At 35.8% G+C, this 15,897-nt stretch overlaps 1 protein-coding gene across 3 annotated transcripts; it reads right to left on the bottom strand.

Annotated features, from left to right (window-relative positions):
* Window positions 1-4,828: 4,828 nt before the first annotated feature.
* Window positions 4,829-8,733, bottom strand: vipb (vasoactive intestinal peptide b). 3 transcript variants are annotated; one of them, XM_053238211.1, is made up of 6 exons: window positions 8,514-8,733; window positions 7,363-7,483; window positions 7,123-7,227; window positions 6,814-6,918; window positions 6,239-6,370; window positions 4,829-5,063 (listed from the first exon to the last, which is right to left on the bottom strand). In XM_053238211.1, the coding sequence occupies exons 2-6, from the start codon at window positions 7,479-7,481 to the stop codon at window positions 5,051-5,053; spliced, it is 474 nt and encodes a 157-aa protein (XP_053094186.1). In that variant the 5' UTR covers window positions 7,482-7,483; window positions 8,514-8,733; the 3' UTR covers window positions 4,829-5,050. The 3 variants fall into 3 exon arrangements, with proteins under 3 accessions (XP_053094186.1, XP_026786556.1, XP_026786555.1); XM_026930755.3 differs by having other exon boundaries at window positions 4,829-5,489; window positions 6,231-6,370; window positions 8,514-8,730; XM_026930754.3 differs by having other exon boundaries at window positions 4,829-5,489; window positions 8,514-8,727.
* Between the last annotated feature and the right edge of the window lie 7,164 nt (window positions 8,734-15,897).

Below are 15,897 nucleotides of genomic sequence, written 5' to 3'. Positions count from 1 at the left end.
TCCTCACACTTTCCTATTAGTTTCACTGTAGTTACAAAATTCTGTGCTTTAATTTAAATGTGTAGTGGCCTTAGGACTTTTGGCTAAAGCCTGGTACATTCAAGATCGCAACGTAAACTGATTAGGCTTACATGATTTTTGCAGCAAGATTAGCAAGTAGTCCAAATAAAGTAGTGTCGTTTTGTTGAGTTGGGATTTTAGCCCTCCAGGATAATATCACACCCAGCCATCACTGGATATCTGAGAATGACAGACGGGTTCCTCACCAGGAGAGTGGCACGAGAGGAAGCTTGCCAGGTTGTGCCTCCCTTCCTCTTCTTGTTCTTGCTCTTGGTTGTTACTGATATAGTGGTTTATTTATAGACATTGCCCTTTTTTTTGTACTGTGTTCAGATTCCTGCCTCTCTTGTGTCCATGGAGTAACAGGTGAGGGTGAATGGAGCAGTGTCTTTTATCCTTTTGTCCCCTAACCAACAGTTTCACATCTCCATTAGAGTCTTTTTGTTGTTGTTGTTTTAAACACAAAAACATGATCACAAACAAATCAAGGCAATTTTTGAAATCACTGATCCAAGGACTTCCATGGTTTTAATTAGCTAACTTTCAGTATGTAACAGTCTCAGTGATGAAGGTACTAGAGTGAACTTTTGCTTGTTGGTGGGGTGGTACCATCAAGGGTACTTTAGTATGTATCATACTAAAGGTACTAAAGACACGTACAATTCGGTACCTTTATTTGTGTAAAGCTCTACAGTATTGAGCGAGGGTTTCAGACTTTTGACTATTTAAAAAAAAACAAAACGCCCTCTGCTGGCCACAGTCAGGTACAGCGGTCTGTTCTTGGACGAGACCAAAGGGTGACCCAATATGCTCTAGAAGAAAGTGACAAATGTTTACAGTGATGCTTGAACAATCACATTACACCAGCTCTTAAATCTGTATTTATTTCTTTCGCAATTGCATTGTATTTATTTATTTATTTATTAATATCATTATTGAATATTCATAGTATTGCCTCTCTTTAAACATGCATTTGTATAATATTTAATTGTTACATATATATATATATATATATATATATATATATATATATATATATATATATATATGTACACAGTGGGGTCCAAAAGTCTGAGACATCGAAAATCTGGAATTTTTTTTTATTTAAAACTGGAAATAAACAGAAAGCTTTAGAATTTTGAAAAAAAGAAATGTGCAACATCTTGTCTATTCAATATTAAAGATGTTGCACAATTTCTAGACCCCTGTTTAAATGTAAGCAAATTTGTGATATTGACCATGTTAACTAGTTTGTACAGAAGGTCAGATATTCCGTGAGTCTTATCCCTTCTACTGAAGCACATGTTCAGACAACACTCCAAAAGATTTGATCTAAAATGGATCATAAGGTTTCACCAAAACTGTGGAGTTGATGCTAGCTCGATTGAACAGTCATTAAAGCAAAAAAGGGACATAGCTAATACTAACAAAGTCTGAAATTCATGTAAATATTCCTAAGATTCTATTTTTCACTCAAGTTGCTGCTGATAATATCATTTGTAATGAAAATTTTTGTGTTAAATTGAAAAAGAATGCCAAACAGAAGCAGTTTCACTAGTGGTCTCAGACTTTTGGACCCCACTATGTGTGTGTCTATCTATCTATCTATCTATCTATCTATATATATATATATATATATATATATATATATATATATATATATATATATATATATATATATACACACATATATATATATATAATGTGTGTGTGCGTGTGTGTGTGTATTCTTGCATTTTATCCTGTTTTATTCTTCCTGATGCTGTTGCTGTTATTTTTCCTTCCGTTTTGCATCTGAATCTGACAATTGCTCTGTGAAGTTCTTTGTAGGCTTTATTATCTTGCCATTATATAAATATAATGGCAAGATAATATTTATGTGCCAAAAATATAATGATTGCTTTTTGCTTATTATTTTAATATCCTCTTCCTCACAATACTCTCAACAACATACTCTCATAGTAACAATGTACAGGTGGTTTGTGTCTGAGAGCTGCTGCTGTAATCATAAAGACTGTCCTGCAGCTCATCCCAGGATTCTTCTGCTCCTCCTGGACATCCTGTAAACACATTCAGTAATTTAGTATTCGTTACTCTATACACCTGTATACTGTAGTGATTTATAATCACACTATCCAGTATATGGGTGTAACCCTCAGGCTTTTACACAATACCATACAATTTCAATTCTTATGTCAATGATTCAATATTTGACGATAACACTGAATCTGTTATGATTCAATATGATAGGATTTTTTTATTTATTAGCCTCTGATCAATATGTGACTAACTTTGTTCAGAATCTGGAGTAAACCTATCGTTAATTCACGAATAATGAAGACTACTTAGGATTATGGGCAAATCACCTTCCTAACACATTAGTTTAAAGACACTATTTATTTTTTTACAAACCAGGAAAATAATTGATTCATAATCAATTATAATCAATAATAATTGATTTAGGAATAACACATTGTGCTTTGTTCAGTTGTTGCCTATTAAACTGTTGTATCGGATTGTTACACCCCTATTATCTGGTGTCTGGTTTGTGTCTGATTCCTCACTAGGTTTCTTCCTTATGTCATATCAGGAAGTTTTTTTCTCGCCTTCGTCGTATTAGTTGATTAAGTTTTTCTCCCTTTGTGGCTGAGCTAGTGCCTCAGTTTGCCTTGTGACTATTTTAATGGTTTTATGTCACCACTAAGTGGTGATGGCATTATGTTTTCGGGTAGTCTGTGTGTCCGTCTGTGTGTCTGTCTGTTGAAGATTCTCATTAGCGCAATATCTCAAGAATGAGTGGTTGAATGTTTGTAAGATATATATGGATTTATCATCATAGCCAGCAGATGAACTGATTCGATTTTGGAATTGATTCAATCAGGATCAAGGTCACAGCAAGGTCAAATGTCTGAAACAGTTTTTTTCTTCAGTAACTTCCTTCCTGTTTGTCATACTGAGATGTTAATTATGCGTTCATAGCCAGGAACTCAAGGCCCATTTTCTGGCTATGTACAACTGTTGCCATGTTGATACCTGATGAGATGATGATATTGTTCTCCTATTTGAACCAGTGAGCTCTGTAACCCTTTTAGTCTCATAGCTGGCCTCTTGGATACTTCTCTGACAATTGCACGTGCTCAGTTTGGAAAGATGGCCTGATCTAGGTAGTGTCTGGGTTGTGCCGTATTTTTTTCCACTTTGCTATAATGGATTTCACAGTGCTCCTACGACCATTCAAAGCTTTGCTGATCTTTTTATAATCTTCTCCAGCTGTTTTTCTTCTCTGACCAGCTTCATCATGAAGCTTCATGGGCAGTTCCTGCAGAACTAATCTGATATGCTGTTTTAGTTTAAAGTCAGAGATATTTACTCTGCAAGCATACAGTTGGACACAGGTGGATTTGAAATAAACACAGGTGTATGCTAAACGTATTTAGCGTGAGTGCTCAAGAAAATGAAATACTTGTCCTTATTTAGACTGTTAAAAGAGGGGGGGGGGGGGGGGGGGGTGAATATTTATCAGTTAAGATTTTAGATTTTTTTATTTTTGAATTATTCTGAGAACATTAAATACTTTAATAAATTTTATTTCTATAGAGAGTTACTTCAAAAATAAAAGAAAAAGTCTCATTTTAATATACTTAAATTTGTTGTTGCAATACAGCAAAAAGAGAAATAATCACTTGGGTCAATACTTTCTAGAGGCTCTGTATCTCTATAATGTAAGATTTGTATAGACTTATCCTTGCTAACAAATGATCCGATTACATGGCATTGATCCAAACATGGTCATGGAATATTTTAAGGGTATTTCAGGTGTACACATTAGTAAAAAGAAAGACTAGACTTGTTGGCAGCAGACACATCCCTCTTCTACTTCTTTTTTCTTCTGGAATTATTAATCATCCACATTACTTCCTTGTGGAGTAGGTAAACAGTGTAAATGTTAGCATTCATGAAATAGCGTGACGCAGACTTACCGTTTCCCACCCTAATGGACACACCCGCCCTAAATCTGTGAGTGTGAATAATAAACCAGTGTTAACTCTCTATTCCAACTATACCAAAGCTAGATCCATGAAACACATCTTACAAAAAAAACACATAATTATTTTCACATGTAGGGCAAATACTGCAAAAGCAATATCTTAGCAAGTGAAAATTTCTTATATATGTGGCAAATTTATATAATATTTCCTTTTATGAGCTTACTATAAAATAATTTTAAATTTTCTTTTTCTGTCAGCAAATAATTTTGCTTTTTTCTAGAAAATTATTTTAAATAATCTGCAAAACAAACATATTTCATGCTTGAAATTAGTTTAAAAAAAAAAGTCTAGAAATAGGATTAGTAATCGTTTTATGTAGTTTACGGTAATTTAATAATAAATAATAAATTTATTAATAATAAATTTGTCTATATTCAAGATATTTTCACTTGCTAAGATTTTTCAGATGTGATTTTCTCACCAGATTAATTTATTTTTATTTGTCAGTTTTTTATATGTGATTTTTTTTTTTTAATTATTTGATCAATTTTCACAGGTTAGTTTTACAGATCCTGCACTAGGTTTCATTTTTCGAGATGTCCTTTTCTGACATGAATAATTCTTTTTCTGTATGTGATCTCAATATTCACATAACATGGTGAAATGCCCATGCCCATTTCCTATGTTTTTCATGTGCATAATATAAACACATATATCCAGTATGTCTCAGGAGCTTGCTTTGTTAACACAATTCACTGACAAACTACAACACAACAGCCTTCTTCTTCTTTACACATTTTTATTCTTCTGTTTTGATACATTACAATTTCAGACACCAGCAGCGATCTTAAAAATAAAAAAAAATAGCTCTTTGATAAACAGATCAACAACAATGATAATCAACTTTGCCTACAAAATCTTGATACAATTTGTTATGTTTGTTCTACAGTAACCAGATAATAGGTCCAATATTACAGGTGCCAGATTAAATATCGTCATCATCATCTAGATGTTCTGGGGAAAAAAGAAAGAAAGAAAGCAGCAATAGAGATTGTGTTTCAGTTTACTGATGATGTGGTACACAAATGCTGAAAATACTGAACCCCAGAACCATGTGTGATGTTTGAGCACTGGGATATATTAAAGCTCTTAAAGCTATTTCTTCAGATTTACAGAGGAATAGTGGAACAGTTCCTCTACAGTAACGTAAGAGAGCGATGAAAATGAAGCAAAAGCAGTGTTAATTAAGCAAACACCAGTGTTAGTGGATTATTTGTGAGTCAGACCTTCTTGCGCACAGTTTTAAGTTAAGAACCAGAGGAAAGTAGTCATGCTAGCGGAAGCTGCTGGAGGAGCTGATCGACCTCGTCCTCGTAGCTCTGAGGTAAGGAAGAGTCAGTGCTTTTGGACTGGTTAGACAGCGTTAAGGCATCTTCTGGGCTATAAGAAAATAGCAGTACAGTGTATAGCTTCTCATATGCATAGCTTTGGAGCTAAAATCAAGCAGAGAGGATGATTTTCCTGATCTAACATACCTAACTAATAGTGTTAGAGCAAGCAATTCACCAAATGGTGCTTTTTAAAGTTTCAGATTATTATTCAGATATTCATATTAAGCATATAATAAGCTTATGATTCAGCAGCTGCTATTAATTATTCATTAAGTAGAGTGAAACTAATAAGAAAGGTGTGTACACTCTCAGAAATACATACAAATATGGTATCATCTTGGGGTACCTTTAGCATGTATACTTCATCTTTAAAAATAATTTAAGCAACATAATTAGACTTTAAGGACCTTAAGTTAGTTAAAGGTGCACTAAATGTGCCTTCTCATGTTAAAGGTATAAAAAATGTACCATTAATGGTACCATTCAGCATACCCGTCAGCATGGGCGGGCCTTAGGGGGCTGGGCCCACCCACAGAGCCACTAACGCCCATGAATATTTTGAATGATAAATGAATGATATTGAATTTTATATTGTCTTGATTTCTGGACATTTCCTTATGAACATTAATTGTGTTTCCAGTTTTTTTTCTTTAAAAATATAATAATAAAATGTATAATTTTAGACTGAGGCCTAGCGACAGGTCTGCCACCCAGGCATCAAGGTACCTTTATTTCTGAGAGTGAGGAATGTAAATCTTTATATACACATATTAGAATTTGCAGGCTTTACCTTCTTACCTTCTCTTTCCTGCTAAGACTGAGTTCAGGTACTTCTTGGCTGCCATCTGCTTGCGATATCGGCTGTAGTTGTCTGTAAACACCGCATCCGAGTGACGCTTCATGCGTAGGTCATCTGCGCTCAGCTCATCACTGCAAATGAAACCATCATGCCCTTTTCATTGCACAGATATTCATAACCTTAATAAAATATTCCTATATATAAAATCTCTGGATATCTATTTGTAAACATAATTCAATATTCTGCTACATATTGACATATATATGTGATCTTAATTAAATATTGTGCTATAGGCTATTATTCCAAATGCACAGATATTTGTACGGTTAATTCAATATCCTACTGTGTAATTCTGTTTGGACAGATATTTGTACTCGTAATTAAATATTCCGCTATGTGAGACACACTGGGCAGCCATTTGTAAGCTTAATTACATTCGAGTCATCATGGTCATGGGAAGTGCATGGCTGAGTTTTCAGGCCAAATCTCAAACAAAATCTATAAATCTAACTTCTACACTGTCCTGTGAGTTAGACGTGCAGGTGTACAATGGATATGGAAGAAAAATATTTACCTGACACGCTTGGCAAGTAAGGATTCAAGGTATTCTTTGGCTGAAAGTTGTCCGAGGAGTTTGCTGTATCCGCTGGTGAAAAGTCCATCAGCGTGTCTTGGTGGTCTGCATGAAATGACAGGAGAATGAATACACATTACTCACAAAAAATATAAAAATATAGCCTTTAAATAAATGTGCTTTTATTTGAAAACATCCTAATATTCATGAAGGCATCTTGTTTATTTGATATACAGTCCACTTTTCTGAATTTACACTTCTTCATACAAAGGTAGATTTTTTTTACGTTTTTTTTTTTTTTTTTTTTACCTTTCCACTGTGTTTGCAATTTCATACAGAAGTTTATACACTTCCAGATCCTGAGAGGGCTCGTTTGGCCACCCACCATCCCCGTCACTGTTCAGACTGCCTGACCTAAAGAGCATCATCGTGTGTCATTCTTTACTTTATTCTTTACTTTATCATGTCAGAAGAGGAAAAAATTAACAGGCTACATAAAGGCCAATTGCATTTCTCAGAATGAATTGGGAGGGGATTCGATCTTCTCACCTGATGGCAGAGTATGAGCTGATGGCCGGGAGAGCTGAAAGTGTCCTGCAGCACAACACGCTACACACAGCCATAAAGAACAACTGTGAGGTGCTCACTGATCTCCTAGCTTTCTTCATATCTAACACAAAAAAGAGGTCATGAGCATGGGTAAAGTGCACTCTGAGAAATTTAGGTACCAAACTGTACTGTTCCTCGTTGCTCGGTTGGAATTATCAAGGAGACATCTTTCATACCTTTACTAAGTATCTTTATGTTCTTTAAGTCTTTAATATAAAGATACTATAATACTTATAATATTTTAAGGTATTTAATTGGCCCTTAAGGATCACTGATATACCTTTATACCTTTTTTATGCCAAAACTAATTAAAGGTAAAACATAGTAAAATATATACTAAAGGTACAAAAGGTGTACCCTTGATGGTTCCACGCTAGTGGTCATGAAAAGTACTTTGTGTTTGATCCCTTTTTTTTCTGAGAGTGTCCTGGACAAGCCCTAAATATTTACCTCTAGGAATGTGCTAAATGATCGATCTTAAACCAAATCTTACTATATTACATATATGTAGCATTTCACGATATTGAATCTTAAACTGAATTTCTACCATTCCTAGATGTTTATTCATAACCCAATTGTCCATCATTTCCAGATGTTTCATCTTACAACCAAATTTCTAGAATTTTAGATATTTAATTTTAAACTGAGTTTCTAGCATTTCTCCATGTTTAATCTTAAACTGAGGTTTTAGAATTTTAGATGTTTAATCTTAAATGGAATTTTTAGCATTACTCAATTTTTCATCTAAACCTGAGTTTCTAGAATTTCAGATATTTCAGCTTGAACTGAAATTCTCACATCTTAAACTGGATTTCTAGAATTTTGGATATTTAATTGTAAAAACAACAACTCTAGATTCAGTTTAATCTTAAACTGGACTGCTAGAAGTTATAGATGTATAATCTTAATATGAATTTATAAAAATTTCTACATACTTAACCTTAAAGCAAATTTCTGGAATATCTAGAATTTGCATATTTAATCTTAAACCGAATTTCTAGATCAGTTTAAAACTCTACACAATTCATTGCTGTGTGCATAAAGATCGTGGTTTATGGAAATGATTTTCATATATATTTTTAGCTACTCACTGTCGTGGGGGTGGGAACCGGAAAAGGACGCTGTCCGAGGTGCTGGAACCAAAGCAGCCGCGCGCCGAGAGCGCACAAAACTCCCCAAGCTTTTCCTCCGAAAAATCAAAGAAAGTTTTCTTCTTTTCTCGTGTTGTTCAGATATGCACAAGCTCCTCTACCTCTGCTCTTGTCCTCCTCCGCCTGCCGCGTTTTATACAGACGGTCGTTTCGTTTTGCTCTGACACAGTCCTGCGTCATGAAGGTCCCGGTAGAGTCGAGCAGAGAAATGACGGAGAGGGAATTAACGGCCGGTGGTCTGGTCCTCGAAAGCCCGTGGTCAAATCGCATTTGTTTAACTGATGACTCACTTTTACTAGTAACCGCCTGTGTGTAAAGTGGTCAAACAGATGTTAGTTTAGAGTATGAAGTACACACACACACACACACACACACGCACACACACACACCCTGAAGCAAGAATACACCCTGGAACGGCCACCAGTACATCACAGGGCACCATCTACACATGTTCACACACTCATTCAGACACTGGGGCACTTTAGCATAGACAATCCAACTGTACCAGCATGTTTTTGGGAGGTAGGAGAAAACTGGAGACCCAGGAGGAAACCCATGGACAGAACATGCACAATGCCACAGAAACAGCAACATAAGCTCAGGATTAAACTGGGGACTGTGACATCGGTACCCACTACACCACCGAGCCACTATAAAGGTCTCTGTAGACTAATAAATAATTTAAGATGGTATTAATGCACAAACAATAATATTAGAACAAGCATGATTAAAAATGGCTGAGGAACATTTCAAGTCTATAACGACTATTCCTAGCACTTTTCTTTAAATAATATGTAGCCTACTTTAAGGAATAAGATATATTATATATATCAGCATAATTGCTTTATTTTTATTTTTTATTTTTGCCTCCCTTGCAAGTAAAAGTTCAACACTTTGATATAAATTTCCTAAATGAAAAGCTTATTATTTCCATTTCTAGACAATTCTAGATTCTGATTAGTCAGAAGGTGTTGATTTATTTTCTATTGCAGCAGCTCTTTTCCAGCTGTAATTCAATTAACAGGGTTAAATGAATATGCTTGTTCTAATATTATTGTTTCTATAGTAACAGCTAATACACAAGTACTTGTTTGGCGGATGCACAAAATAATCTAATATTAACAACAAGCAAATTAAAAATGTGTTCTTACTTAACAAAGAAAAACATATACTCATTGATATGGTGATGTTTGTTTAATATTTATGGAAGGAGTCTCCAGTTTTAGTGCTTTGTAACAACAAAGCAAAGGGAAAGTCTTCAAGATGGAGGACTAAGTCCTCAGGACTTTGTGGTTTGTGGTTTGTTGGTAACATGAAATGCTGGAATAATGTAACTAAATGGTTAAAAAAATTAAAAATTAAAAATTAAATGTTAAAAAAATTAAAAATTGTAATCATTGGCAAATTTCTGTTGTATGAGATGAATAAATCATGCTGTTTTCATGCTGTTATTGGAAAATAATTAACATCAGAGTGGTAACAGTAATTCTATTCGCAGACTGACATGAGTAGAATTTTCATATCAGTTTTGATATCCTCAATGATTTATTTCACTATAGCAAAACTTGTCAAAATAGCAATTAAAACTATTTTGCTCATCATTAATATTAGCTAAGTTAGCTAGCTAGCTAGCTTAGCATGCAGGTTTTGCAGCTAAATGTTTCAAGCTACCTTGTCATCCTATAATCTTAGAAAGTGGACTGAAGCGTAACACATAGAGCCTATGTTAGTGTGATCATTAAATGATCTTCACACTGAGTAAATGTGCCAAAGATCATAGGATGACAGGTATCTCGAAACATTTAGCTGCAGAACCTGCATGCTAAGCTGGTTAGCTAGTGGTTTAATGCATGTACGTATATACTTAATAAACTTGCCTACAAAAGAATAAATAGAATTTTTATGTTTATGTATTAGGTCAAGGTTTGTGAATTTTCTTAGACATTCCTATATTTAAGATATTTAAGACAATATCCCAGGTCAGGATTTTCTAAATAGTTTTGCACATATTATAAACCTATTCTGTAACGTACAAGTACATTTTCCCCGTTTGTTTTCAAATATCGGTTTTCAGATGTCACAGGACGCACGTTCATCATCACTCTGATTAGATTCATAAACTTATGACGAGGAGTGAGTTGGGCTGGTCATTACAGGCATCGTGTTTCATCATTACAAGTTGCCTATGTGCATCTCCAACTCCCCGAGTGCACTGGCCCACAGGGTCAATCAGATTACTGCATTCTGCATGTTCACTAATCAGATTGGACCTCTCATTTTCATCTGCTGTAGATTCAGGTCAGTGAGTAAGCCACTTTATAAAACTTCAAAAGCAGAAAATACAGAAAATAACTGCTTTGAGTATGTTTTTGCTATTTAGACATGTATGTTGCATCAGGTATTACCTTAAGGCTTTCAGAAACAGCAGACACTATAGAAGTAGTCACGGAAGAGAGGTGATAAGTGACAATGAGGTCTCCTACCTTCCTAATACTCCAGCTAGCACCTTTCTTAAGAATGTTTAGTAAAATATTACAGTATAATGTTACAGGATCAGCATGCCTTAGGTGGGGATTTTTGTCCCTGCAGTCCCTGTTGGGTCACTTCCCAACAGCCTGAATCCAATAACGTCATGTTATCTGTCCTGACAAAACTTTCTTGTGTTTCTAACCATAGCATGGTTTGATCTCAGACAATGCATCGAACCTAGTGTCAATCTCAAACTATGTGCCTGCCTCAGGATGGACCTTGAATCATGTAGCTGCCCCAGTGTTGATCTTGAGCTATGTACCTGTGCCAGCATCAAGCTTGAACCATGTACCTGCCCCAGTGTCAGTCGTCAACAATGTCCATGCTTCAGTGTTGATCTCAGATCATGGACCTTCCCCATTGTTGATCTAAGAACATTCGTCTGACCCAGGGACCCATACACCTTGCCAGGTCAAACTTGAATCTCAAACCACGTCCTTTCCCCATTGTCAATTTTGAGTCTTGCTGGCATAGTCTCCATCTTCAACTATACACCACATCAGTTTGAACTATATGCAAAATAGCATGTCTTATACAGTTTGCCATTTGGCTTAATGCCAAATGAATGGAATTCATTTGGAATTTACCTAATGGTGCAACATACAGGGTGGTGTCAGTGCAAAGAGAGGCAGAACTACCATGATGGATCTTGGTACTGATTTCACTGTGTAGCTAATTCCTCCCTCCAAACTGTGGAAGCATGGATAATATCACTATCCAACAGGTAGGTTATTCCATTCCATTCCATTCAGGGTTCTGTGCAGGCCACATAAGTTCTTCCACTCCAACCCTGACAAACCATGTCTTTATGGAACTTGCTTTGTGCACAGGGGCACTGTCATGCTAGAACAGGTTTGGGCTTTGCCCCTTAGTTTCAGTGAAGGGAAATAATAATGCTGCAGCATATAAGGACATTGTAGATAATTGTGTGGTTCCAACTTTGTGGCAACAGTTTGGGTGTGATGGTCAGGTGTCCATATACCTTTGGCCATATTGAGCATGAAGAGGAAAGAAGAAAAATTATTCATAATTGAATTAGGTAGACTGTTTTGTAATATTGTGTTCTTTAAGATTAATTGATGGTAGCTGCAAGGTAACAGTGTTCCAGTGCCAAAATAGTACAGTGGGTGTAAATGTAATAATTTGGTTGTGTGAATTGCTTGTTGCTTAGTAGCCATGCTTGTTTGGACAGCACTGCTGGTCATAATAGAACAGCTAGGTTTCTGCCTGCACATGAAATATTAAGGGTGCGGGATTTCAGATGTGTCAAAGACAGTACACTCCCATAGAATCCATGTTAATAAAGTACTATATGTGCACAACCAATAGTATAAATCTCCTTATAGCCAAACTAGCCTGTGATGTCAGAGGTTTTACTGTTAAAGGAGTGGAGATGTTTACAGTATGACTGGTGAGCATCTGAGATAATATGAAGAAGACATCCATTAAACAACTTGAACATTTTAATTACTTGGCTCAAAGACAAACTTATAATCAAGAATGGATACACTTACAAAGAATCAGATGAGCAGGCCGATAAGCTAAGTGCCAGTGGCAGTTGCGTAGGATGCAGACTGGAAGAACATTACTATATTACATAAAGAAACATAAATTAATTAGAGAGACCATTTATATTTCCAGGAAGTGGAGGACCATTTAAGGTGAAATAGGTATTGCAAGTTACAGAAAATTGATCAACAAAAGAAAAAAATTTGGATGTTAAAAACAGCAAGTTTCTGAAGTTTGGAAGAAAATTAGCTACCATAGGAGTTGGTTATGGGTTCTACAACATGGACATCTATACATTTTCATTTAACCCTCTTGCATTAATTAAGTACCTGCCATTAACATTTGGCTAAGATTTGATGACACTCATATGTTCTCCCCAGGGTCTTCCTCCGGGTACTTCAGTTTCCTCCCCCATTCCAAAGACATGCACTGTAGGCTGATTGGTATTCCTAAATTGTCCGTAGTGTGTGAACGTGTGTCTGATTGTGCCCTGTGATAGATTGACACCCCATCCAGGGTGTGCCCAGAGTTCCCTGGGATAGACTCCAGGCTCCCCCGTGACCGGATGATTTATTATTAATGAGAATTTTTTTGGTTTTTTTTCCAGCAGCTTTAAAAATTTTAACATGAATTAGCTCTTATAGCCCCACTCTACTATCAAATATGCTAGGAAGTGTGTGTCATGCCTGAGTGGTGACTTTTAGTATTTTAGTAAAATATTATAAAATTACTTATACCACAGCACTCTTGACATTTATGGAAGGAGGTATGGAAGGAGTCTCCAGTGTCAGTGCTCAGTTTTTCTCTACAGGAAATCTTTCAGGATTCGTGACTTATTGGTAACACAACAAGCTACAAAAAATAACACAGTTTGGTGAGGGAGCAACTGTTTACTGTATATCGCTATAACATAAGTGAAAACAGGAACTAACTTGTCTCTTGGACATTCCATAACATTAAATGTAACTATAAATGGATAAAAACTATGATGTGAAGTTCATGAATAAATAGAAATTGTAATTGTTGACAAATTGCTGTAGTATAAGAGAAATAAAACACTTCAGGACATCATGTTAATGTTATAGGAAAATAATCAGTTTGGGGTGGTAATAGTAACTTCTTGAATTGGGCTGCATCACACCACCCCATTGTTGATTATATTCCTATAACAGCACACTGCCAAGCATTTAATTATTACATAATATTCTAATATTGCCATGTAATATGTCCATCAGAAGACATCTGGTCTAGTAAAGGAGATGACAAATGATCACACACATGTGTCCTGCTTCCTTAAGGAAACTTTCTTTATTACTGTTTTCTACAATTTATGCATATGATGGGTTAACGTCACAAATGAACTTTGAGCATTTATTTGAAGGAACTTATATCATCAAGGGTTTCCCAGCATATAGGTTTATCTACACCGGGTTTACTTGACGTTAAGAGTGTTTGCCTTGGCCTTTGTGTAGGCATGTGTGCTAAGATTGATGAAGCACCTCAGGAAAGCAGACATGGTTGAGGTAATGGTGGCCTGTGCATCTGTTATGACCGCTCATTTCCTGAGACTAGTGCTGAGGGACTATCAGCGAAGAGGGAAACCAGAGAGGGAAATTGGCCGCTAATCCAGAAAGCTCTTTTGCTGATTTGAGCCTGGTTTTGTGGAGTCATGGGCAATGTTGTGATATCCTTCAGCTACGATCGCACCGATTCATGCCCTAGAGTGCTTGGAAATGATTTAGGTGAAGGTCAAGCACCTTAAACAGGCTGCTAAATATGTTCGCCTTTTATACTCATGTAATGTTATTGGTCTAAGCTTGCTTTGTCATTGTCCAACCTGTTTTCTTGCTGTCTTGAAGAAAGAAATCTCATGGTTGGATGATCACAAAAAAGAAACATCCATATTCAGAGCCCTTTTCATGTTGGGTTGGTTTTCATTTAACATTTGAATGATTACATTTCTTTGTAACACGTCTTTCAGCACATTACACAATATCATATGAGAACCAAAACTTTCGGGTTAGGTTCTCTTTTTTCTGTTTTCTGCTAGTATTAGTCATAGGAAATTCCCTAAAACCTGAAAGGACGCTATGACACTCTTTCTTTGTCAACAGTATCAGCTCTTCTGTTTTCTTGTATTTCTCATTGTTCTAGTCTTTACTGCATTTGGATTATTGGGTATAGAAATTTAACTCTATTATTAATGTTTTCACTCTTATTTTCTGAAAATGCCTTATACACAAATGCAACCTTCCCACTCAGCATGTGCGTGGCCAGTTGTATTTTGTGTGGTTGGTAATAGTGACTTTTTCTTTTCTTATTAACTTCATGAAAGAGAAAAATTAGGGGCTGGCGATGATGTATGATGTGTCATTCATTAATAAATTACATGAATAATCAGAAAATTTCTGTGGTATAAGAGGAATAAAACACTTCAGGTTATGCTGTTCTAGGAAAATAATGAACTTCCGGGCGGTAACACTAATTCTGCTTCATGCCAGATTGCATTCACACCACCATGTTGGTGATTATTTCCCTTTAACAGCACACTCCCAAGTGTATTATTCCTTATTTATTTCCAAGATCTGCATAAATCTTACTTGGCTGCTATGTGCTGGATATTATTGAGTTATTCAGACTGGAGTGCAAATCTGGAGCCATCAAAGGCTTCTGAGAGTTTAATGGATTATTAACTTGGAGTCCTGGTTTTGTCTCTGGTTGATGGTCAGCTGTTTAACAGGTCTTGTAAAGATCCAATAAAGATCTGGGCAGCTAACTGTGGACAAAACACTAAATATCATCAGTCTTATCTTTGTAGACCATGATCTCACAGTTACAAATTCAGAATAACAAATTCAGTTATGAAGAATAAAGGTTGGAGCTCTGGGCGTGGTTTGCATTTGTAGCTCTTCTTACCACTTTATTTGTATGAAATTAAGCAAATTTAATTCATTCAAATTTGTACAAATGTTTCATGATATCAGGCTTTTTTGATTTGTGCAAAAAGAGAGTGAGTTGCTTGAAAATTCTAGCTATAATATGGAACGAGTGAAGCAGCGTGAAAGCATATTATATAGTAACTACTACGAATTATTCACTTACTACAGTAAAACTAATGGGGAATGTATGTAGTTACAAGAAACAGAAATCTAGATATTAACATGAACTTTGCTTTCTAACTGTCTTATAAGAGCAGTTATCGAGGTTGTGGTTAGCATTCAGTGGCGGGGTTTGTGTTTGTATTTTTCCTTATGACTTTATTTGTATAAAATTAAGCAAATTACAA

This window comes from Pangasianodon hypophthalmus, chromosome 11 (assembly GCF_027358585.1).
Source record: "Pangasianodon hypophthalmus isolate fPanHyp1 chromosome 11, fPanHyp1.pri, whole genome shotgun sequence".
Taxonomy (NCBI): Eukaryota; Metazoa; Chordata; class Actinopteri; order Siluriformes; family Pangasiidae; genus Pangasianodon; species Pangasianodon hypophthalmus.
The sequence above is the reverse complement of the archived record's forward strand: the minus strand, read 5'-3'. Positions and strand labels throughout refer to the sequence as shown.

Bases quoted from the DNA above. Each gene is read 5' to 3' on its own strand.
- vipb (XM_026930754.3), bottom strand. From the start codon at position 7,481: ATGAAGAAAGCTAGGAGATCAGTGAGCACCTCACAGTTGTTCTTTATG. The intron at 6,919-7,122 runs GTAAAAAAAAAA...CATTTCATGCAG, and splicing joins ATTGCAAACACAGTGGAAAG to ACCACCAAGACACGCTGATG. The intron at 5,490-6,238 runs GTAAGAAGGTAA...ATTTTCTTATAG, and splicing joins GTCTTAGCAGGAAAGAGAAG to CCCAGAAGATGCCTTAACGC.